General features: G+C 32.1%; 2 protein-coding genes across 5 annotated transcripts; one reads left to right on the plus strand and one right to left on the minus strand.

The window, feature by feature from the left end:
- Positions 1-2,894: 2,894 nt before the first annotated feature.
- On the minus strand, positions 2,895-11,596 carry LOC110603073 (auxin response factor 19). Of its 2 annotated transcripts, XM_021740742.2 has the most exons (13): positions 10,953-11,596; positions 9,562-9,674; positions 9,380-9,475; positions 8,947-9,003; positions 8,695-8,850; positions 8,512-8,596; positions 7,681-7,771; positions 7,436-7,600; positions 7,139-7,334; positions 6,620-6,758; positions 4,423-6,248; positions 3,725-3,915; positions 2,895-3,637 (listed from the first exon to the last, which is right to left on the minus strand). In XM_021740742.2, the coding sequence occupies exons 1-13, from the start codon at positions 10,993-10,995 to the stop codon at positions 3,457-3,459; spliced, it is 3,339 nt and encodes a 1,112-aa protein (XP_021596434.1). In that variant the 5' UTR covers positions 10,996-11,596; the 3' UTR covers positions 2,895-3,456. The 2 variants fall into 2 exon arrangements, with proteins under 2 accessions (XP_021596434.1, XP_021596435.1); XM_021740743.2 differs by lacking the exon at positions 10,953-11,596 and having other exon boundaries at positions 8,943-9,003; positions 9,562-9,680.
- Positions 11,597-20,501: 8,905 nt separating this feature from the next.
- Positions 20,502-24,752, plus strand: LOC110603016. 3 transcript variants are annotated; one of them, XR_002486074.2, is made up of 9 exons: positions 20,502-20,768; positions 20,858-21,172; positions 21,386-21,479; positions 22,074-22,192; positions 22,274-22,378; positions 22,585-22,680; positions 22,766-22,823; positions 23,157-23,244; positions 24,441-24,752. XR_002486074.2 is itself a non-coding variant. In XM_021740655.2 (8 exons), the coding sequence occupies exons 2-7, from the start codon at positions 20,858-20,860 to the stop codon at positions 22,799-22,801; spliced, it is 765 nt and encodes a 254-aa protein (XP_021596347.1). In that variant the 5' UTR covers positions 20,502-20,768; the 3' UTR covers positions 22,802-22,823; positions 23,157-23,525. The 3 variants fall into 3 exon arrangements, 2 of the variants coding, with proteins under 2 accessions (XP_021596347.1, XP_021596348.1); XM_021740655.2 differs by lacking the exon at positions 24,441-24,752 and having other exon boundaries at positions 23,157-23,525; XM_021740656.2 differs by lacking the exon at positions 24,441-24,752 and having other exon boundaries at positions 20,511-20,768; positions 22,274-22,369; positions 23,157-23,525.
- Positions 24,753-25,978: the final 1,226 nt, after the last annotated feature.

Consider the following 25,978-nt stretch of genomic DNA (forward strand, 5'->3'; position numbering starts at 1 on the left):
CATTCTATCAATATTCCTTGAAGGCTCACAATCAAAAAGAGCCGAGTAAAAGTTCACTGCCTCTTGACCAATTTCCGCTTGCTCAGAGATCCAGATCCCATGAGAATTTTTAATTTCAGCAATCCTGTGCATCCTCCGAGTGACTTTCACATAGTTATGAAAAAATTTTGTACTAGCATCCCCTTCGCTGAGCCACTTAATACGCGATTTTTGCCTCCAAAATGTCTCCTCGAAATTCAATTTTTGAATTAAATCAGCTTGTCTTTTATTCCAAGTAGTCCTATTGATCGATGAAGGATCCTTATGAAAAGCATTTTCAGCCTCCTCCGCATATTTTTCTGCCTTGGAGATGTTATCAAAAATGTTACCAAACACCTCCGAGTTCCAAGTACGAATGGCAGATTTTAATTTTTTTAATTTAATGAATAAAGCTCTCATGCCACCTCCATGAAAAGAAGAAGACCAGTTATCCTTAACTAGTGGAATAAAGGACTCATGTGACAACCACATATGCTGAAATTTAAAAGTTTTTGGCGCATTGAATGATGTAGCCTTGCATTTTAATAATAACGGTGAATGGTCTGAAGTAGATTTCCCCAAATGTCTCAAAGCAATGTCATCAAAAAAGGCATAAAAAGAAACATTTGCAAGAAAACGATCAAGCCTCTTCCAGACACGCCCATTTCTGCGAACTCCAGTCCAAGTAAAAGAGCATCCAGTAAAGGGAATATCAATCAGTTCACAACTATCAGAGCAGGTACTAAAATCTTGCATGCCATTTAAATTAGGAGTGCCATTCCCTTTATATTCAGATAAATTTTTTATCACATTAAAATCCCCGCCTACCAACCAAGGCCCAGAAATTTGCTCTACCAAATCACAAAGATTTCTCCAAAGAGACAAGCGAGCCTCTCGAGTGTGGTAACCATAAACAGCTACCAGCGTAAGTGAGATGGAAAGCGAAAGGTAGCGAACAGTGCAAGTAAGCATTTGTGACACATCATGAAAGCCAGACAGAGAAACAAAAGAAGCTCTCCACATAATCCATATCTTATTATCCAAAGAGGAGAAAACATCAGAAAAACCCAACTTTGAAGCCCAAGAAATCTTAGTGTTCTGATCAACCATAGGCTCTAAGATAATAAGAATAACAATTTGATTATCAATACACAGTTTATGAAGACAAGAAAAGGAAGAATTTATACCTCGCAAATTCCAACTCAGAACATTCATTGAGAAAACTTTTTTGGGACAGTTGAAGTGCGAGTTGATCGTCGAAGACCAGCAGATGATGGAAGCTTTTTCTGTTTAGACTTCTTCTTACGGACAATGGTGAATCCCGCTTCTATGGGTCTCTCTGAATTTGTTGGAATAGTTAGCAAGCTAATCCTCTTAGTTAAATTATTGCTAATCTCCTGCCACTCTTCACAGCTATGGTTCTCAAACCTAATGGGAAAATTGTTATCCGAATGATACGCAGTCAACTCAACCTCCGAAGTGTAGTCGGCATGATCAGAAAGTGTCTTTATAGAATCAGCAATCATTTTCCCCGCTGCAATTAAAGAGTCAATCTCAGAGCTAGAAGGCAAAGGAGCTTCATTCGTCAAACCAGTCCGATAATTCATAGAGGTGTTCAAAGTATCAGAGATGACAATAGGATCATTATGAACAGAAGCCAATGAATTAATTCCCGCAACAAGTAATGGGGATGCAATCTGAGAACCAGCTTTATTGTCCACAATATTACCCTCGGTTGTATCTACTGCAGCATGTTGCAGTTCATTTTCTGCAGGATTAGACTCAACATTGATTTTTCCTTTAGGAACCCAAATTTTTGCTGGTGGTTTAACCTGAGCCTCATCGACCTTTATGATGTCCTCGGGATGATTATGCACCGAAATACAAGATTGTGTTTTATGCCCCAACCTACAGCATGACAAACAATAATCCGGCAAGTTTTCATATAGAATGTGCTGGAAAAAACCTCATAACAATCATCAATCCAAATTCTGGGTTCTAAATCTTTAGACAAATCAAGTTCAACACATACTCGAGCCGCCGAAGGACGACATCTTGTTGATGTGGCAGCATCCACCTTTAAAGGATTCCCAATAAGATTAGCTATAGGAAACAAAGCTTCCTTCTTAAAGAAATGAATGGGAAGCCCCTCAAGAGTAATCCAAATAGGAATTATTGGGCAATTCATATTAGGGCGAAAGTTTGGGGTCCATTTAGAGACCCGCATCGAGAATCCCAAAAAATACCAAGTTTGTCGAAGCCAACAGCGATGATAATCATCTTCTCTAACAAAGTGAATAAGAATATGTTTAGAATCCAAGAGACCCAATTTAAAAGGTTCTGAAAAACCAACAGAATCGAAACACTTTTGCAAGGTTTTCATATTAGGACGACCAGAATCAAAATAACCAATCAAAGCATATTTAAAATCTTCCACCAAGAAATCAATCTCATCAGGAGAGAATGAAATTGAAGGAGCACCTTTAAACCGAGATGGTTTTTTAGAAGTTAGTGAAACGGATTTCACCGATTCAAAAGACCGATCAATAGGAGTGGAATTTTCATCTTTCAAAACCGCAGTGTAGGATCGGATTTCCGGACCGGCCAAGACCGGCGCCGGAGGAGGACAAGTTGCCGTGGTGAAGAAGAAAACGCAAAGAAAGTTTATGGCGAAGAAGACTTAATCAACTCGCAACTCTTTTTATCCTATTATCATAATTATCTTCATTATTATTATTTAGTTCAATAAGCCAAATTCAAGAAGCCGCTAACCCGTTGGTCATTTGTACTTTGGAACTCTGCCATTACCGCTGCTTCAATTCCCTACATTTACTGATCATTGTAACAGGTATCAACTTTCCGCCAAGCTGTTTAGGTTGTAATAAACCAGACATCATTATCATTATCATTAATTAGCATTAAGCAGTTGAAAATATCGTCAACAAAATGAACCCAACTGAATCAGCGATCGAGAAATTGCTCTCCATCATTTACAAGGAATTGCTTGTCAGTCTGAACTTCAGAACATATTATACATCTAATCCTTTTTGTCCTCGCTTTCCACTTCACTTCAGAATCCTACTTCCTCGTGTATGTCACCAAATTCCTTCCATCTATCATTGGAAAATCCAAAAAGTTGCAAGCAAAGATGATATGCTAACATTCAGTGAAATGGGTAATATCAAAGCCGCCCCCTTCTCATGTAGCACCTATTTCAGAAGCGGCTCAACCTCCGAAACCAGCAGCATAGATGGATTAGAGACCACAATGTCATCCCCACATAACCATGTTTCCCTTCGTTACCGGACCACCTTAAGGAAACATGATCCATTTTCCCTTACGAGTTGATCCGTGACATGACAGTCGTAACTGCCACTCCTGGGGACGAGAAATGTGGCGAAAAGTCCGTTAATAGATCCTAGTCTCAATCTACAACTCTTATCTATTAAATGAGGCAGCTGAGTTATCATCATAGTGCCCTCTCCATGCATTTCCACTGTTAGTCCCACTGCATGCTTGCTTGGGAACCGGTACGCTACCAAGATCTCCATCTAAGCTCATTTGCTGCACTTCCACAGATGACAGTATCTTTATGCTCTGAACACAGCTTACAAACTCCCTGCAAATAATTAGAAAACAATAAGTTGAGCCCAAACAGATCAGAAGTGAAGAAAACCAATCTGCAAGTTTGAGGTTCTTGACTTACTCCCAAGGGTCATCTCCGACAAGTAGTATGTCATTCTCATGGTCCACATAAACTAATTTCCAGTCAGAACTTTGTGGATCTTCTAGTTGCCCTTCAATACCAAACATGCGAGCTAGATCATGTCTAAGTTCATCATAACCTTTATAACGGGTTACATCAATAGATCTTCCTACAGAGCCACGCTTTTGAACCTTCACGAATTTGACCGAGTGTCAGACATTCAAAATTTCATCAAGTAACATACAAATAAACTATTTCTGTACTTAGAAAAACAAATTGTTGAAGAGATCATGTTACAAATAAAACAGCAATAACATTACTTAAACATTAGACAATTTGGATTAAAGCTGTCTTCACCATATTGCAATGAATTGTTAGTTGATTACCACAATCAAACATCTAATAATACACCATCTAAAATCATTACAAGTGTGTGTGTTAAAAGTCCCACAATGGAGAAAAGGTATACCAAGTTAGAGACATAAGTGGGAAGGACCTGTGGACCTAATTTCTTAAACTTCTTGGTTACATGTGGTGAGAAACTCATGAGTATGGATCTCCCACAAAGCCTGCAAGAAGTCTCCCAGCATTTTGGGTACTCCTTGTTAGGCAAGTGAAGCTGTTCTTTTATTTCTTCCACCTTGATTCTAGAACAGTTAACAGCTTTTAAGAGAGGGAGAGAGAGTGACATGACAAACCTTTGTATATGTTCGCATGCGTTGGGTCTGACTGGCCCACAATCCACCATTCAAAACCCCAGAATCATTGATTGGAACATCATTAGAACATCCAGGCTTGAAGGGTATGTTTGGCACCCCAAATGATTGGGAGCTAAGCGCAGCAGTTGACAACTCTGTCTCAATATCCCTTGGAGTCCCACCATAATTAGTTAGCAAGTTTTGAAGATCTTTCTGAGAGTCATATCCCCTTGATAACAAAGTGTCAGGTGCCAAGCTATCGATATTAGTTGCAAAAGGAAGACTGTTTCGAGGATGTGATTGAACATCACCATCCAAACCAAAGGTGGGGAGTGAGAAATTTGGCTGAATGTTGCCAGCATCCAGGCAATATGATGTTCCAGAAGAGGAGGCTTCCAATTGATCAGCCATTGTACCTTTGTATTTTAGCTGGTCTGTTCCTTTTGAACTAGGAAACTCGTGTTTAATTCGAATATCGGACTTGCTATTGAGCTCCTGAACCAGAGTATTAGCAGGCTCAGCTACTGGGTCTCCCATCAATATCGCCGCTGTTTGTTGGTTTCTATTCAGGAAATTTGATGGAGATATTTGGCAGTTATTAGTGGAGGGTGAGGTTGAACAAGATGGAGCATCTCCATCTGTAAGGGTGGAATGAGCTCTAATTGTTGTAGGTGACTTTTGCAGGCCATGGGACTGACTGACAGGAAAAGATTGTGATTGCATGAGTGCTGCTGTTGAGAAGCTATTGTTACCGAGTGGTTGCTGCTGGCTCTGTGAAAGAGGTGACTGCTGGAACTGCTGGTTTTGTTGATGGGTCTGCTGTTGCTGTAGCAACTGAGGCTGCAAAGATGAGCTTGTAGGGGAAAGCAATTGCTGCTGCTGCTGCTGCTGCAATTTCTGCAGCAACTGCAAGTGAAGCTGTTGCTCAGAGAGACCAGGATGTGATAGTTGTTGCACTTGTGGCTGCGGCTGTGATTGCTGCTGTGTTATCTGTGCCAGGTTTTGTTGCAATAACTGCAGTGGGGACTGTTGCAATTGTGTCTGCTGCTGGTGTCTCTGTAAGAGGTTAGACTGCTGCTCCATTTGTTGCTGGAATGAAGTATCTTGTGGCAAAGAGGTCAGCTGATATGGACTCTTATTAGCACCAGAGATGTTTTGGGATTGGCTAGTGCTTGCCAATAGCTGCTGCTGCTGCTGAAGCTGAGAGTATACAATTTGTTGCTGCGAATTCTGATTTGAAATTTGGTTAGGAGTAACAACACCATTATTTACAGGAGGTTGAAACATCTGCTGCTGCTGCTGCACTTGTAATTGTGGAGGCTGCGGCTGTGGCTGCTGCTGTTGGCTCAATTGTTGTTGCTGTTGTGGTTGTGGTTGTGGCTGCTGCCTCTGCTGTTGCTGCTGGGGATGAGACTGCTGCTGTTCTTGTTGAGGGAGAGATGGCTGCTGTTGGGTGATATTGGTCTGCAATAATTGCTGCAGCTGCTGCTGTTGAGTCCATGCTGATTGCTGCGGCAGCTGGCTGACTTGGTTTTGTGGATTTGCTTTGTTAAACTGGAGACTTGGTACGGACAAGCCAGGTGCTTGAAAATTCAGTAACTTTGAGGGATCATCAACGCTGAAGTTATTATGCAAGGCAGTGGAAGGAAGCATGGGTGGGAAGAATCCGGCTTGAGCAGCTGACAATTGATTATTTTGTTGCATGCTCATCCACTGAACTAAACTCAAACCAGGGAAAATTGAGCTTGGGGTATCTTTCATGCCAAACTCATCTCCAAGCCAGGGCATGGCTCTTTTAAAAGCATTCTCAGTGTCGGACTCATCATCTGCAAAAGCACTACAAGGGATAAGTTATGAGGAAGATGTGAAAGGATGTCATGCAAACAGATTTTACTGAATTAGGAATTATTGAAAAGGAGAGTAACAGATCAACTAGTGGATCGATTATGCATGAGATTTTTTGACATCAGCTACATAAAATGTTTTGATTCAGTAACAGATTAGCATTTAAAAGTTGGCTTTCCATTCAAGCAAAATTGCTCAATTGCCAATCAAGATATTACAGTGACCTTCTTATGCATTCATATGATCATAATAGGATATCTAAGTTCTCATAAAAATATACCAGAGAAATCTTCGAGCTAATAACACGTTGTGCTGATTATAAGAATAAGATAATCAGATGAACTTGATGTACCTGGCATCCCTGGCTGTTTAGGAAACTTGGGTCTGAAAAATGGAGGTGGGCAAATGTAGAAAGGAGTTACTACTGGCTCAATCTCCCAAACTGAAACTCGGCTTGGCCGTTCACCAGCAGTTGATTCGTCCCATCCAACCTATTAAAAATAGTGATTGGCTTAGTCTAGAGCACAAGTCAATGTCCAATTGGTATTTGATTTGAATAAATATCAAGTGAGAGGATTATCTCGATGCAAAAGGAGAAAAATCCACTTAGATGAGTTCAGGCAGTACAGCCAAGTGAAATCTAAAGGAAAATCTTTAAATTTAGATACAGGGATTCATATCTTTGGACCATACAACAGAAAAATACAATTAATGGGCTCATGATACTTGCAAGATTGACAATGCAAGTATGAAAATAAATTATATGCACATAGTTTGAATACAAGAACCTCAAAGTCAAGCATGCCCACATATAATTTACTGTTCTAAAATATCTGAAAATTATCTAAGATCAACAAGAAGATAATAATACCTGAAGATTGCGCCACTGTGAACCTTTCCATCTCACTGGATCCATATCACTGATGCCGGTGATTGTGCCCATGTATCTACGTACACCTGACTCCTCAGTCTCAAACATCATTCTGAATCTCATGCCAAGTGAAACTTGAGTATACATTGCTTTGTTATACTTGGAGAAGGGTATCACAAACTCAGAAGGGCTTGCTCTATTTAAAGCAAGAGTATTTTGTCAGCCATGTCCTTCATAAGTTAATATCATCTATTGAAAAGATAAATTAAGATAAATCAGCTGCAATTATATCAGTACCTTGGATTGTAAAATACAGTAAATGGGCTGTTATTAGCTGCAGCATGAGCTGCAGCAGCAAGAATTCCAATATGCATACTGTCACTGGATATGACAGACGAAGAAAGTGCTGGCTGCTGTCTATTAGCACGCCTTATCCCCAAGAGAAGCTGTGACTTCTCATCTCTACATCAAATCGGATTACTTTCAGCTAAATATGATAACAATCTAGCAGAATATCTTCTTATCAAATCCATATCTTATACCTTATGAATAGAACAGAATCACCAGCAAACAGTCTTTTTGTGCTAACAAAGACACTCCAACCTGTAGTGAGCAGATGTCTTTTTGGCTGGCCTGTGATTAAGGAAATTACAGTTTAATGTACTGTTCTGCCACTCAAGAACTTGAAAAATAATAAAAAAGATAAGCAGTTTAATGTAGAGTTCTGCCATTCATTTCATGCTGGTCAAAGCCATAGAATATCAGCTATAAAGTTAAATAAAGAATAAGCAGATCAAAATTCATTCTAGTTTTGCAGAAATGAGAACAAAAACGTCAATATCTTATGGAAATTAAGATTTAAAACTTCACATATGAAAGCCACATTAGGAGTGTTGAATCCCACATCGGTTGTGGAAAGGGGTAATGTGCCCCTTATATGGGCTATAGGCACTCCTCCTTCTTGAGCTAGCTTTTGAGGTGAGTTAGACCTGACCCAAATTTAACATGGTATCAGAGCCTCCCCATCCGATGTTGGGCGCCCCATAAATGTGCCACGCACCAGTAAAAATTATGGGCGTGAGGGGGTGTGTTGAATCCCACATCGGTTATGGAAAGGGGTAATGTGCCCCTTATATGGGCTATAGGCACTCCTCCCTCTTGAGCTAGCTTTTGGGGTGAGTTAGGCCTGGCCCAAATTTAACAAGGAGAAAGAAACCAAAAGAGATGATTATATTCATCTAGCACAATTTTTAAAAAGCCAGGTATTTTCATTTCCAATTTCAAATATTCATCTGAAAACATTATTCAAATAGTGAAATATGATGAATCAGGCAAATGAGGATATATCATATATGTGTAGAAGGGGCCAATACCGCGATAAATATGTCTAAATGTCCATGCATTTTCATGTAAATCTCTGGCTACCAACTCCTGAGCAGGTGGTTGCATTGAATAGTCCTATAATATATAATCATTGCAAGTGTTAGGAAAGTAATGAACAATTCAGATCCATAAGATTCTAAAACTAGAAGCAGATTTTTAAATTATTTATGCACCAGTGGTGGGAAAATCTTCTCAGCTGCTCGCCGAGGGACGGAGAATCCGCCATGTGTGCTTGTGTCACTAGCCGTAAGAGTTTTACAGAAGAATTCAGTAGGTTGCCTGTTTTGCTTGAGGCCCATATCAGATGCCAGTAATGCTTCCTTGTCATACTGCAGCACAGATGTTATAAGCAATCTTCCACATATTGCAATACAAAGGAAACAGTCAAGTCATTTATTAATATCAAGACTGAATAGCTGACCTACTTTGTTTACAGGTTGAAGGGTCATCTGAGCATAGACCTCATCAGTTTCTGCATCAGCCTGATCATACATACATAAATCAGTAAAAATATAGCTGTGGAAAAGAATAATGGTTTTTGCTCCCTTATTTATTTCACTTTGTTCACTTCCTGACTGGTCAACGATTGAAAATTATATTGTTGCCCCTATCCCATAACTAGCCAATATATTTGTGCCATATTGAACCTTCTCAAGTAAGCTGAAGTAAAATAAAGTTAGGCATCCATAGAGAAGCAAAAGTGCTGCACCAATTTGCCAATGTCTAATTATACAAATGGGAGGCACAAGCCAAGTCAGGAGTCATGCATAGCATATATCAAATTTATTCAAAGACAACATTTTCCTTAAATGATTCAGTTATTAAATAGAGCTGTTCAAAGAAATGAAGATTTCATACGTGCAATGTGACGTTGTGAAGCATGCAAATCAATTTGGAAGGAAGGTTGGGATAGCTCGGTATGAAGTCCATCTCTTTTTGCATTGACGCTGCAACCTGAAAGTTATATTGGCACAGAAATTTCCATTAGAAACCAAAAATCCAGAATATTAACTCAGCTAGATTTGACAAAAGCAACATACTTGCTCACTGTGGCCTTGAGGGAAATACACTACAAGACTTCCAACTGGAGGCAGAGAGACCAATGGCCCCGCACAAGCGTGCCATAGCTCCGAATTAATAGTTTTCCTTTCTCCTGTTTTTAAACCAACTTAGAATATCATCACGTATACTAAAAAAGGAATCCATAATTAATCAGATAATTTTTTTTTTAAAAATATCATTCTTTGAAAATCAATTCAGTCTTATGAATTACAAAATATAAGGAAAAGGTCATTCAGACACATTTTAGAAAATATTTTTAAAAAAATTCAACCTTTTGATCCTCAACAGATCTAAAGTTCTATCATGTTATTCAAAGAGAAAAAAAACTACTCCTGAAAAAGCCAATACTAACTGCCAGAAAAACTAAACAGAAGTTATTTCTGGCGCAGCAAACCGCATGACTGGTCATAAGAGAGCCATAACTAGTTATAATGAAAACACTAAAAAGACAGATTTTTTCTATGGTAACGCCAAAAGGGAATAAATATTACTAGCATATTTGCGGCTACATCATTTGTATGTCTACTTTTTATAAAAATATAAGATAAAGTTAGTCGTCGAGGAAATTTTTCACTAGGCTGGCAACCACCCGCCATTTAGATTTACCTATGACAAGTACAGAGATAAAACTTTGGAACTTAAAGTTGATTTTAAGATTCAAAAGATTGAAAATTGTAGTGCATGAAGAATTCATGGAAAAAAAGATTAAAAGAGATTGAAAATTGTAGTGCATGAGAAATTCATGGAAAAAAAGATTAAAAGAGATTAGAAAGGTTGTTAAACTCAGCCATTAAAGAAAAAATTGATCCATTATCCAGTTCTTAAATTTGTAGTTCATTCAGAAAAAATCTCACTCTACATACAAAACATAATCTGCACATCTAATAGAATTTCAACAATGAACATATTACTATTATTTCCCAAATCAAGATTATTCAGAACTTAACATGGTTACTCAAAATTACAAGACACGCAACCAAATTAACAAGAAATATCAATTAAAATGCAAACATGAATACCATGTAGCATCAGAAAATTTTGGTTTTCAAACCGAGTAGTCACTAATTAAAGAAACAAGAAAATAATGAAAGAAAAAACCAAGAGGGCAAATTCTATTTTAAATCTTCTGCCCACAAGAAGAGCATAAACAGTAATAAACCACCAGGCTCAGCCCTTCACCAAAATAAATATGAAAAAGTTTATATTTATTCATGAAGCATGAGCTGAATAATAAGTTTGCAAGAGGATAAAAAACTGCAGAGCTTACAAATCAAATGAATGGGATTTGGATTTCCCAAGTTCCCAAAAAAAAAAAAAAAAGAAGAAGAAATAGGATTTGAAGTTTTGAACAGAGACAGCTGAAGCCTACCTTCTGCAGAATTAGCCATGAACCCATTCGGAGGAACCTTCATTCTTGCAGAGTATGAATAGAACTGTTCCTTTAGCAAATCAGTCACTTGTTCTCTTCCACACAGATATTAACCATACACCTCAGACCAAACTTCAAATTTTTTGACCACAAACCAGCTTTAGCTCAAAAACCATTGCCAATAATTACAGGAGCATTTCACTTGAAGAATCAGCTTAAATGCTTAGAAAAGAAAAAAGAAAAATCCCATAAAATCCAATAAATCAAACCCTAACTAACTAACTAACTCGCCCTTAATTACCCCACTAAACAAAGAAAACTAAAAAACTTTCCTTTCTCAGGTGTTTCCTCTTCTTCCAAATCCCAGTGAATGAATCTTCTCCATGAAAGATTACACACAAAAGCACCCAAAAAAGGGAGAGAATCAGAATGTTTGGCGAAAGGGGCTCCAAATTCCCACTTTATAATTCATCTAAACAAATGGAAAAATTTCCCCATCTCAGTTGGGATCAAAAAGGGCCAGGAGGAAAACTGATTAATCGCCGAGAAATCGGAAACCAAGCCAGAAGCTAAAGCAAAAGCAAAGACAGCTTTTTTATTTACGTGAACAAGCCGACATACAATGGACTGAGACAATCAGTCCTCTCTGTCTTTCTCTGCTTAAAAAAAAAAAAAAAAAAAAACTTTCAACAAACCGAGAAAATGTAAGAAGCGTGAATTAATTACTTTAATTAACTCATAATTAGCGTGAGTTAAACTATTTTATTTCAGAAATATTTCTAAAAGAAAATATATAATTATATGAATTTAATTATTTAAATATAAACATCAACAGTAACTTTTTCTTTAATTAATGACATATTTTATTGGAGTAATTCAACCAAAAATTATAAAAATTATTTTTATTTAATTGATATTTTATTTTTTAAAAATTTTTTAAAAAATAATTCACTTATTTCAATTTAAATTATGTTTCAGGACTTAATGTTTTTATTGAAAAGATAATTTTATTTACTTGTAATTAAATTCGCTACAAATTCATCGCAGATTCCAACCAAATTCACTCTCATTTTGCAGAGAAGCTCTTTGGTCCATTACTTTTCTTTCTTTTTCTTTTTTTCCAATGGATTTACCATTTGATTTTCTTTTAAAAACAATTACCTTTTATGCTAATCTAAGAGAGGTCAATGCGAAAATATTCTTTATTAGAGGTAAGCGGTATTCATTATTCAAAAATATCGATATAATCGAATTAATTTAAAATTTTAATTTAATTTTTTATTTATTTTGATTTAATTTAATTTTAAAAATTTTAATTATTTTAATTCGGTTCAATTTTAATAAAAAAAATTAAAAAAATTAAATCAATCTAATAATAATATTTTTTTTAATAATATAGAGAAATTAAATTATATTAAAATTAAAATATTTTAATTAAATTTTAAAATATTAAAAATAAAGTATAAAAAATAAAAAATTTATTAAAAATTAAAACATCAAACTGAATCGAATTAAATCGGTTCAATTTAATTCAATTTTTAACTAAAATCAATTCGATTTATTTAGTTTAATTCGATTTTAAATTAAATCGACAGAATACTCACTCCAAACTTGACTCTTTTCATATTCTGGCTGTGGAGTTTTATTTATTTTTATATACAAAGAAAAAAGCGTTAACCATCGGTTTTTATTATAGAAAAAATATAAAAAAAATTACTATATAATTTTGTGGAGTTTTATTTAATGATTTATTATTTATTTTAAAATTTATAATTTAATTTATATTAAAATTAATATCTCATAAAATATTTTTTTATATTTTTCTCTTCTTATTATATTCAAACTTGTGCTCTATTGAGCTAGTTTTCCAGCTTTTGTTTTTTTTTTTCACCTTAAAAAAATAATTTTTTATTATAAAATAGTATATTGGTGGAGTGTAAATACTTCATACATGAAATAATTAGATGGGATAAATTAACTTCTCCGATAATCAAAGTTAAAGTTAATTTGTTTGCTTAATAAGAAAACTCAAGGAGAAGATAAATCTCAAAAGAAGTAACAATTATAATAAATTTAACAAGTAATTTTATTTGCATGAATATATAATTTAAAACAATATTCTATTTTTTTAATAATAAAATTACATTCAATAGTGCTGAAATTATTTTAAAACTGCGAAATATTATATTGGATTTCGTTCTCAAAAAAATTTTTTAATAAATTTTGAATATTAAAATTTTAAAAAATAAATATTAATCTAAGCTTAATGCTTTAATATATTAATTTATTTATTTATGTGATAAAATAAATATTTAAAATAAAATATAAAGCGTAATTAATAAAATAATGTCATATGATAAAGAGTTTAAAAAATTGACATGCACTTATAGAGATTTATCTCATTCATGAAAGAGAAAATTAAAACACTGTAATATATGATATTTTACTAAAATTCGCTCTCTAAATTAAATGTTTATAAAAAGTTATTGTTAACGAGTGTAATTTAATATATTTTTACTGTATTTAATACGAGATGTTTTATCTACCGATCAATATTGACTTTAATTTGTAATAGCTTTCTGTTGACGCCAATCATATTGTATTTTTTCTTTGTAGATTGATTAATCGCAGTTAACCTTTACTTTGAATGACACCGTTTATGATATTGGAATATGCAAAATCATCTTAGGTTATCTAATTAATTGGTCAAAAGTTATTAAATTGTAAAAATTATATGCATATTGACTAAGAATATTATTTGGTAAGCTTTCAATATATAAAGTTCTTTAATTTATAAACCTAATATTTAGGCTATGTGTGGAAAATATTTTTAAAATTTTATTTTTTAAGAAAATAATTTATTTTTATTATATGATTATAATATTTAAAAAAATACGGGTGTTAAAAAATTATTACATAAAATTCCAATTGTGTTAATATTATTCTCAATTTTAAGGAATAACTAACTTTTTAAAAATATTTTAATTTTTTTATAAAAAAAATATTTTCGATTTTTTAATAATTTAAATATTAAAAAATATATTAAAAAATTGTATTTTTCTTGAAACAAATAAGTAAGTTCCAAATTTTCCACTTTAAAATATTCTTCCCATAATAAAGAATGAGGGAAAAGAAAAGGACACTTTTGTTAATCAAAATATATACTTTTTTTTTCTTAAGTGATAAAAATAGAAGAAAATATAATAATAATTTTTTCAAATTTTAAAAAATGAGAAATAATAAATAATAAATAATAAATATTTCAATGCGAGTACATAAAAAGGAAGAATTTAATTGCAAATTAAGAATAGCCACTGGCCGCAAAAGCAGGAGATCTCCACATGCAGCAAGCTTGGTGGTTCATCAGGCTTCAAACATATCATTACACGTCAATTAAAGTTAAGCATGGATAATTAATAATTAATAATTTAATAATTTATTTAAAAATAAAATAATAGTAATGGGAGCTTTTATTTTTTTATTTTTTTTTAAGGCAGCAGTTGAGATGCTTGGGAGATCCTAATATTGAGTGGCTGTAGGACCTGCCAAACTTTTCCTTATATTCCTCGCCTCTTCTTCATCCCTTTAAAAGAGAAAAGGCAAAAGGAAAAAGAATTTTGAAAAGAAAAAAAAAATATAAATCCACTCAAGCCTATGATGGGAGAAAAAAGGAAGGCCACTCATGTTATGCAATCAATATTCCTAGTGTTTTAGGTTAGTTTGCTTATATATACCTTGATTTATATTTAAAAAAAAAAAAACTAATAATATATTTTTTATTTTATTTTTTATAAATATAATGAATAATTTTTATATTAACTTATTATATTATATTGATAAAATCATGAAATTTAGGGCTAAATTTCTGATAAAAAGAAGAAGAAAAAATAAAAAAGAAAGAAGAGTTGGGGGGGAATTTAGGAGATGGGAGAGAGGAAGGGGAAGCTCCAGAAGCATGTGGAAGGACACAGCTTTTGTCGGGGCAACCACCTCCAACTCCGACCAGATTGTAGGGTTAAGTTGTTGTTGTTGAATACAAATTTTCATTTCATTTCATATCAAATCTCATCGAGTGGCTCTTGTTGCCCATTGCCCATTGGCCAATTTCATTTCTGGGCCTTGTACGGACTACGGATCTTTTCTTTGCTTCTCTTTTTCTATGGTTTTCAATTGCCACAAGTCACCACCACCATTTGCCGCCTTTCTTTCTGATTCTGATCAACTGACGTTATGTATCAACTATTCACCGAAATAATTGATCAATTTAAAAAAGAAATTCAACATAAAAAAAATAATAGTGACATTAATCCATGGATTTTAAATAGTAAAATTTTTAATAGACTAGGAAGCAAGCAATATATGGAATTTTAGACACCATGAGTTCCTTAGCGTTTGGCTAGAAATGCAACACCTCTCATAGCCAAAGCAAAAGACAAGACGAGACACAAGACACGACTAAAGCTTAGTCACAAAATTTTGCAACCAATATTCATGAGCAAGCATGGTTTGTGCATTTTCTTGTCATTTTTTCACAACCAAACAGCTTAGATTATATTCTTAGCACTCAAATTGAATGGAAAGCTGGAAATGTCCGCCATTACTAATGGCAATTGGCAAGTACAAGATCCTTGGTAACACACATGCCATAAGATAAAGCAAAAAATTTCTAACTCATCATTATATTTACAACACATATTTATAAATACGTTTTTGTTAAAATCCATTTACATAAAGAAAATTATTTAAATATTTAAATAATTTCCCAATTATCCATTTACGAATCTAGCACCAAAAACCAATGGACTATTAAAGTTATAATAGAAAATGAATAATTGATTTATGCATTATTTTTTCAATTTCTTGCATTTGAAATGATTTTTTTACCATTAAAAAAACATATTATCAGGAACATATTTGGCTTTCATAAAAAAAAAAATTAACAATGATATTATCGATAATTTTTAATGGATATTATGATTACATATTTTTTATAAATATAAAAATAATTTTTTTTATTTTTATATATATTATAAAAAAATAAAAATATAATCATGACTTTTCGTTACTTTTTTTAACAATTTGATTAGTAATTTTTTTTATTTGTCTGTATATGCGTAACTATATCAAGTGTGAATTTCTATCAATAAATAAAGCTCTAATTAATTAAGTGCATATGTAATTAAAGCTTCCAGAATATTCCGTTGCATGTGGCACCAGACATGGCAATGTCATATAAAATCCATGTTATAATTGGAATTTGCACATGGGATCGGAAGTGCATGCAAGAGAAAATCAAAGTTGGAAAAGAAAAGGAATAAACTCAAATTTTGCTGTCGTTTTAAATAATAAAAAAGAAGGAAAGGTATTTAATTAATTAGTTTAAGCTAATGATAAGATTTATTTAAAAAAAAAAAAGTAAAGAAAATACATTAATAAGGATGGATACGAAGCAACCTAAACCCTACATAAAATTAATCAGGCCTCTAAGACCCAATACAAGAAAAATACATTAAAATTTTAAAATTCAGAACCTCAAAACAACTTCGAATTTATAGAAAGATCCGATGGAGTACAGTGAAATCGAAGTCAGGTAAATTCATTTTCCCATGGACACTGACTATTGTTAAATATCGATCATAACTATTCAAAATCTCTTCCTATTGAATTTTTTTATTAAAATCAAAATATAAAAGGAATAAACTGATATATAGATATATTTCATCTATACTTTTTAAGTTAGAGATGAATTTCTACCGGTAGAAAGTGAGCAATTAAAAAAAAAAACCAATTGAAAAATAAAGTATTAAGCACTATTATAATAATATTCAATCAAAAAAATTTTTTTTTAAATGAGAGAAATATCATTAATTCAAAGCGATTAAAGAAATTATATGAGAAGGAGGGATATGAACTCAAATTCCTTGACCTGACTCAGAATGAGCCGATATTATTAGAATATGAGCAACATCATTCGCAGACCTATAAATAAAATCACATCTTGTTTCTTCATAACTGGATAGAAGCAATTTACAATCTTAAACTAAAAGACCAAAAAGTGATAAATCATCTAACGAAACATTGTTAATGGACACAATAAGAATTTGAGTATTCGATTCGAAAAAAACTCGATCCCATCCGTACTCTTTAATCCAGCTCAACGCCTCTCGAAAAACCATTACCTCAGCATACTTAACCTCCATCTGACTGCAAAAACAGCCTGTTTTAGCCGCCATAAATCTACTATTAGCATCTCAGACTACACAGCCGAAACCTAATAAACTTCGTTGCGAGTTTAAAGATATATCAATATTAATTTTAATTCAACCCTACGGTGGAGGAGACAGTCAAAGTCGATACAATATTGATGCAGCCGGTAAAATTAGAGCAAATCCCTCCATTGCTGTAAAAAATTCAGTGCCATGAAAAAAGTCAAAAAAATTCTCTTAGATCAAAGAAAATCACCAGCCATGGAAAAAAAGCATGTTCTTCCTCGAATAACGTACTTCTGAATACAATGCTTCACGACTCTCTAATCAAACTGAAAATGAGATTATAAGGAATTTTAGATGCATAAGATGATCAAGTATATCTCAAGAGTATGACATGACATGGATATCTCTACGATGGATTCATCCAATGGAGATGGTCCCACACTTGGAAAAAAAATTATTAGAAAATGGGTGGGGTTGTATGGCTTTATGAGTCTTTGTATTGTAGTGGCTGCTTAATTAATGTGGTAGCTACTACAAAGGTATATGGCTGGTTTACTTCACCCAACCACCCACCAGCCTGGCTAGGTTACCTCTTAACACCAACCTTGTTCATGGAACCTCAAGCTCTTCCGCCTTCTTAGCCATGGAAGGATTACTAGCCCTACTGAAAAATTTATGTTTCATGTATACAGCCTCATTAAAAATATCTCATTGAATAATAAAATAATATAGTAATATAAATAATAAGAAATTTGGTGTTTATTTAATTTATAATTGTATTTAAAAAATTAAAAAAAATTATGTAATTTTATCTTAAAACTTAATAAAAAGTCGATGGTGGTGGAGAAGCACTAAGGTCACAGTCCAGGTGATTCAACTATATCTCTCAAAAGTTGTTTTGTATTATCCACTCAGGAAGAACAACCACAATTCTTTCTTTTTTTTTTTTTTTTTCTAAAATATTCTCATATTGTGGGCCATAGTTTGGAATGCAAATTTAATGCAATCCTGTAAAATGTGGGGTTCAATCAATCAACTTCCATTTCCATTCCACTATAAAGAATTTAACATATCCATTTCTATTGCATCCATCTAAATCTCTACATCATAGAAATTTTAATGTATTATTAATTTTAAATAAAAATTAATATTATACCTTAATTTTTTTAAGGTAATTAAATACATATCACTCCTATATTAAATTTAGATTTTAAATTTTATATCTTTAATTTAATTTTTACTCAAAATATAAAAATAAATATTAATATGCAAGTTTTTTTTTTAATTTTAATTTTAAATGAGAAAATTGAATATGATTGGTGAAGACAAGGTACCTTATAGAAGAACAATTGGGTAAAAATGAAAGTAGAAACCCTAAAAAGGAAGCAAGTAGCGAGAATCACGGGTATAAATGACTGTAATATAATATAAGGAACGAAAACCCTATCCTCAAAATGTCCCCTTTACTTATAAAACCCTAACTATATGATTGGGTTTGTCCCCTTTCCCAACACCCCACGCTTCCCTCTTTTATTTCCCACTATTTCCTCCCTCTTTATTAAATATTTTCACCGACAATTCTTAGATTTTGATTATTTCTTAATTACTTTTTATTTATTCCTTTTATATAAATAATTTGGACAAAAATTAAAATTTTACAATATTAAAAATAATTTTAATATTAATAAATTATACAATTTTTTATATAAATTTGTTCTAATTTGTTTTATATAAATATTTAATTTAATGATTATTTTATAATAGTGGATTGAATTAATTAAATTATTTATAGTAATATAAATATAAGTAAACGTGTGATGTAATTTGTATTTTTTATGTATAAATATAAATAAATTAAAATATTTATCTATTTTAATATATAAATAAAATAGCCTTTCTTTATTTCTATTCCTTGGCACTGCTATAAAGCCATTATTGCCTTTCACGTGGTGACCTTGATCATTACTGTACTGTTTTTTTTTTTTTTTTTTTATTTTTTTTATTTTTATTTTTATTTTTTTATTTTTAAATAATAATAATTCTCAGCTTTTTACTAAAGGAAAATTTTCAATTATTGCACTCTTCCCTGACGTGTAGCAGGAGACATCATTAATGAAGAAATTAATTAACAAAATCATGCTTAACATTTAATAAAGAAAATCATAATTTTTCCTCATATGTTCATTTATTTGAGGTGGAATTATAGAATAAAATTAAATTTAAAAAACATTTATTAATATATTTTAATTTAATTAATTATATCAAAGTTATTTAATTATTAAAAAAAAACAGATAAATAAACAAAAGCAATGGGGCCACCCACTTGCTAGATTGTGGGTTAGGGTTTGAGTTATTGTGTCACATTAGATCACCCTTGTCTCCCACTCATGAGTTTAATTTTTGCAGATTTGGGTCAGCTTCAAGCTTTGTGGATTTTTTCCAATCCCCAAATGTCCCTGTATATGACTTGAAGGAAAAATATCAGTTTTTTATTTCCATATTTTTATTTAATAATAAAATAAAAAATAATTTTCTGAAGCTGTTTTTTTTTTTTTAAAAAAAAAATCAAATGTAAAGTCAGCATCGACATGGAAGGGGAAGAAAAAAGAGAGAGAGACAATGAAGACGTGAAGTGGGCCCAACTCACGGGAATGATGGGCCAATGTTAAAAAAGAAGATGGGCCTACATAGTTTGGTATTTAGTTAGTGGGCCCAAAAGAGAACCCAACCAGAGGATGATCCTATGCTCTAAAGTGTATATATATTTCACCTGACGTGGGGAGCATCAAAGCCTCATCATTGCTTTTTACAGGTCGTCCACATGTCAACGCGTAGGGATTCTGTTCTATCAAGTGGGTCCTACTCTATCTCCATGCATGTGCTTTTGATTTTGACTCAACAGCCAAAAAGTAGGTTTGACTTATTTCTCGCTTGTCTAGTTTTCACGCAATCACCCCCTTGGATGGCCGCTCTGTTTCTCCAACACTACTTTTCTTTTTTTTTTTCAAATTAGATAGTAAAACACGAAATCCCATAAGATTTTATGAAATAAATTTTCATTAAATACACCCATATGCAGTCAAATTCATTATAATAAATCAATTAGTCTAAGAGGTGGACAAGAATTGAAAGGCTTGACAACTTAATGACATGGGACCCGGGGGGGGGGGGGGGGGAGGCTTCATTGTTCACACCGCGTAAAACCCATCTAAGCTGTCTTGTACTTGACAGCAAAACCAACTCCTTTATTGCCAACCAAACTTTCAAATTGATTACCACAGTTTTCTTATTATTGATATAGGATTCCCTACTTTTGAACAATGCTGCTATTCAGTTTGGATTGGACACGGATTTAATGTCGAGCCTTAGGAAAAATATTTTATATATATATTTTTTTTAACATTTGAAATATTTAAAAAATTTGGGCTTTCGGCTTTGGGCTCTCCACATTGGCCCTCGATGCGCTCGTTCTCTCAAGTATCTCAAAATAAAGCCGGCAGCAAAACGGCCGCATTTTGGCAGTTAGTATATTCTCTTATCTCACCTTTCCGTTTTCGACGCTCTGGCTAGTTCCGTCAAAAGAAGACTGTTTTCTGATCAACCTGTGAGTTTTACTAAAGCCATGGTTTTTCCACCTTGATTTCTTTCAGTTGACATGTTAAGCAATTGTTTTTATTTCAATTGTGGATTCAGATGGGAACCGTAGATGAAGTTGTGGAGATTGATAGTTTAGAAAAGGGTTTACTGACGGAATCGCGTGGTGGTGTCGCTAGCGACGAAAGTCAATGTAACGATGAGACGGTGCTTTATGCGGCGTCGTTTGAAGAGATGGAAGAGAAATTTGTTAAGTATCAAACTGCTCAATGGGTTATGTACTCGTTGATGCTAATGTTGGCTTGGGGAATTGGAATATTCATGCTTCTGTATTTGCCCGTTCGGAGATATATCTTGCGGAAAGATATACGGTCCAGAAAGCTCTATCTCACTCCTCATGCCATTGTATATGAAGTAAATTAGAGTTTCTTCTTTTTCTTGGTGAATTTCATTGCTTAGCGATTTATGTTGATTGAAAATCCAATGGGTTCATTGTTTTTCCTGAATGGAGAGGATATTTTTTATGGGTGCATGTGGTGCAGTCTAATTACAATTATTTTCTCTGTCAATCGCACAAAGTTATGCATCCATGACTGCATTAATTGATGCTTTGGTTCTTTAGTCCAGGTTACAAAACCAGTATCATTTCCATGTTTTGGGGTGTTAAAGAGAGAGAAGCATGTTTTATTATCTTCAGTTGCAGACGTCATAATTGAGCAAGGTATATTTTAGCACACCTTGTCAACCTTGCATTGAATTTTGGATCTCTGATTAATCTGTGTTCTTCTTTGATTATTTATTTATTGGACTAGGATGTTGTAATGGCTTATTTTCCACCCATCACAATATTCAGTACAATGGACTAGGTTTTCTAATGGGGGGCATCTAATATTCCAATTGGGCACAGTTCGCCACATATTGGTTGAACAGTAAGCAGGTTCTCTTCTATGCAATATGCATTGTGAAAATGAAATCTAAATCCATCTAAACATAATCACCATTCAAAACCTCATAGAATTCTTGATAACTTGAAGACGTGCTTTTCTTTAATTATTTTGGTTAGTTTTATATGTGTGTCACCTCCGCTGTGAATGGGAATTAATGCTTCAGAAGTCGAGGGATTGCCAAGCTTTTGTGTTTCACTCTTCATATTTCATATTTTCTTTATTCTATCACTAATCTTTTTACTCAAAGTGTTACTTCCAGCATTTCTTTGAGATGTTGCTTCCTTTTTTTACGATAAAGGGCTTATTTCTTGGTTTGGCGATTGTTTCAATCTTCTTAAAGTTTAATAAGTCTATGCAATTGTTATCAGGATATTTGCAGTCTCTTTTTGGTGTCTACTCTTTGAGAATTGAGAATGCTGGTGTGAGAAGGTCGCCAAGTGATGATGTTCAAATTCAAGGAATTGGAAATCCAAATGCTTTCAAGAAGGTACTGTCTGTCAGATACTAGTTGCTGTAAATTACTTGAAAAGGAGGATTTGACCATGTTTGTTCCATATGTCCTTCACAGGCTGTCTTGACACGGCTATCCAACATGAGAAGTGAGCTTGGGTCTAAACACACAATTGAAGACATTTTGAGGATAGGTCACTCATCATCATCTTTGGTATGGCAGGTTACTTTTGACTAGCCTCTTCTCTCACCTTCCAGAATTGATATTGGGAAGTTGTAACATCACCATGCCATTCTAGCATGAGTTAAAAAGAACTTGTGCATGCAAAAATAGGCAACCTATCATTATGGACATGAACTTTATTCAATGTCAGGCTCTCCAATCTGTAAATTTTTGGGTGTAATTTCTTCTTCCTCATGTTGTTGCAGATGTCTCCATTAAAATCTCTCAAGCATAATTTGCCTCCTCATTCAGGGAGCCTGATGCTACTACAGAAACTAGAGGACGTTGAAAATTCTGTGAAGGTAAAGCAGAATGCCATTCTCTGATGATTTTTTTGAATATTGTGTTGATACTTGTTATTGACTGGTTTCTGGTGTTATATTGCAGAGAGTTCAAATTTTAATCGAGGAGCAACACTCTTAATCATTAGGACCAATTGATTAAGGTTAGTGGATTTGTAGTTTTATTATCCATTTTATTGGACGTTTTCTTTATACTTAAGGTGATAGTTTTCTTTCAAACCCAAGTGTCAAATAGTCCATATAGAGGAGAATTAAGTAAGTTAATAAAATAGTAAATTCCCCTAGGCTGACCTATTTATCATGCCCACTGCATTGGTATTTGCAACCCAGTATGCATTAAATTCAACATGCTCAATGCGCAAGGTTTTCGTAATTAAGCTTAAAATCAAGTACCAAACTGCCTAATGGATTATGTACTTATTTAAAAGAAGTGGGTGACTACCAAACGTTAATCCAAATATGATTTTGTTATGCAGAGTACAATCTGGAAACATAATTAGCACAAGCCATTTTGCTGAAGAGATGATTTTCTCAATGGTACATCCTTTGATGAGTCAAGTTCGGGTGAGATGGTTTGCACTCATTTGATTTTAGTTTTGGATATTGCAGTTGGTTCTACTCACAACTGTTTGTTGTTGGGATACATCCATTGAATTGGTGTATGTTGGTCCTGAACTGCAGAATTTTCATTTGATTTTTTGGTTATGGTCCTCTGTTGATGTATTTGTGCTGTAATTGTAGTATAATATTCTTTTCTCATGAAATCCACCTTCCCAATAGATCACTATAATCCGTTAAAGCCTTGCAGGCTACAATATCAAATGCTTCTGCTTCTTGTTTGTTCATTTAAACTTTAATTAAAGAAAAATCCTTGTTAAGTACGTGGGGCTTATGAATTTAGTGTTTACAATAACTAGGGCCTGTATGGATTGAGATTAAAGTGGTTAACAATTAGCCCCTCTTTAACCTTGTTTTGTTGGCCTCTTTTTTGGAAGGGGGAGAAAAGAAAATCTAGGGAACCAAAGTGGAAGAAAGAATTTTGAGAAAAAAAAAAATTGTATTTATATTTATCACAATAAAATGAAAAATGTTACATAATATGGTAAAATGATAGCAAACTATTTATTTAAAAATAATAAACCTAAAATTAAAATAATTAATCAAATGTTAAATAAATATAAATATAATTCAATAAAGAATAAATAAAAATAATTTATTCTCATAACTATGTTTTATCTCTAATTATTATTTTTATTATTTTCTTTTGTTTTATAATTTTTATTCATTTTACAAAGGAGAAATTTTTTTATTATATTTATTTTAAATATATTAAATTTTATTAAATATTAAAAGATATTTTAAATAATAATTAATGAAAAAATGTTTTAAAAATAAAATTAAATAGAATTATAATAATTAATTTATATTTTATTATAATATAAAAAAATAAATAATAATTTTAAAATAATTAAAATAAATAAATAAAAATTATTACATGGATGCAGAATTATTGTTCATTATTCTGAATCCAAATGGTATTAATTTGACCCAGTTTTTGAGTCCCAGTTGAATATGGGCGTAGAAAAGTTATGCAATTACAGTGAAAAGCATGAAGGACCCCACAAAAACTCATTTTAGCAACTTGAATTCAAGGTCTCAAAATGGATTGTTTAGGATTGGACATTTTCAATCTCAGATTTTTAACATGGATACAAGGATCGACGTTTATGATGATGGCCTTCTATTTTTCTGGGTTGCAGGGACTGGTTGTGGTTGTGGATAACAACGGTTTCTTTGGTGTTTTGCGATTTTGTTGGTTTTTCTTTACATGCACAAGCTAGCAGTTGGTCTTCTTCCCGGGTGTTGCAGGTTTGTTGGTGGTCCCGTGATCGGTGGTGTCCGATGATGGTGATTCTTTTTTCACAGTCGTCGGTGGCCGTTTCATTTGGCGGTGGACGTGCTGTTGGGCTATAGGCTATGGATTGGCTATTATCCCTTGGTTGTATGTTATCTGACCTGACGTTTATATTTCTATTAATAATATTTTTTTTTCATTAGTATTCAATTGTTAATTTGTTGTCCATTTCTTTTTTTTTCTTTAAATTATATATAAATAAAAAATAATAAAAGAAAGAATATGGCAAGTTGGAGTACAATCATAAGAATCGCCATAGTTAATGCTATATTTGTTTCAATTTTAATTTTTAAATTTTTTAAAATTTAATTAAAATTTATATTTTGTGTGTTGATTCGAATAAAAATTAAAATTTAATTTTATAGAATTGATTAATTAAAATCAATTTTTATTAAAATTAATGAAATTTAAAATCATTTGCACAAAATTTACATAATAATATATTTTGATTAAAATGTGTTTCTCAAATAACTTTATCTCGATAATTTATCTCATATTTTATTAGTCATAAAATTGAAAATTATAAAACTAGTTTTCTATTTATCTACATATATAATAATTATATAATATATTTTTTATTTTTAATTTTATAATATTTAAATTTATTTATTTTTACTAATAAAACTGTTTATTTTATTAGGTAAATCTCTAAGTCATGAAAAATTATTTTAAATTTATTAATATATTTTTAATGAATTTATATTTTTGTTAATTGTTATAAATTTATTAATATATTTTTAATAGATTTATATTTTTGTTAGTTGTTATAAATTTATTAAATATAAAAAATTTTTATAGAGTAAAACATTTTTATTTAACTTTTAAAATAATTTAGAAAATAAAAATTTGAGTCACATGAAATTAATTGAATTATATATTTTTAAATTGTATTATATGGAAATTCATTACAAATTAATTTTATTTAAAATTTAATTAAATTTTACATAATTTTCTAAAATAAAATTACACCAAACACTATATAAAGGAGTTTTTTTGCTCTATTTAAATAATGTCATGATTAATAGTCAATATATAATAGTTATACAAATAATAATTATATTAAATAAATTTTTTACTACATATATATTTATATATTTATATTACAACAATTTTATTTATTAGATATTTTAAATTTAATTATAACTTAATAAATACTTAAATTAAAAAAAATTATTTTTGAACATAATTTATTAAATTTATAATTTTAAAATTATGTTTAATAGTAATTTTTAAGTTTATATATTTAAAAATAATATTTTTAAAAATTTAAATGTTTAAAAATAATATTTTTTAAAATTTAAGTGTTTATTAAATTATGATTAAAAAAAAATATTTAATAATAAAAATATTAAAATATGTGTATTATTTTTTTAATATAATACT

This window comes from Manihot esculenta, chromosome 16 (genome assembly GCF_001659605.2).
Source record: "Manihot esculenta cultivar AM560-2 chromosome 16, M.esculenta_v8, whole genome shotgun sequence".
NCBI classification, from domain to species: domain Eukaryota; kingdom Viridiplantae; phylum Streptophyta; class Magnoliopsida; order Malpighiales; family Euphorbiaceae; genus Manihot; species Manihot esculenta.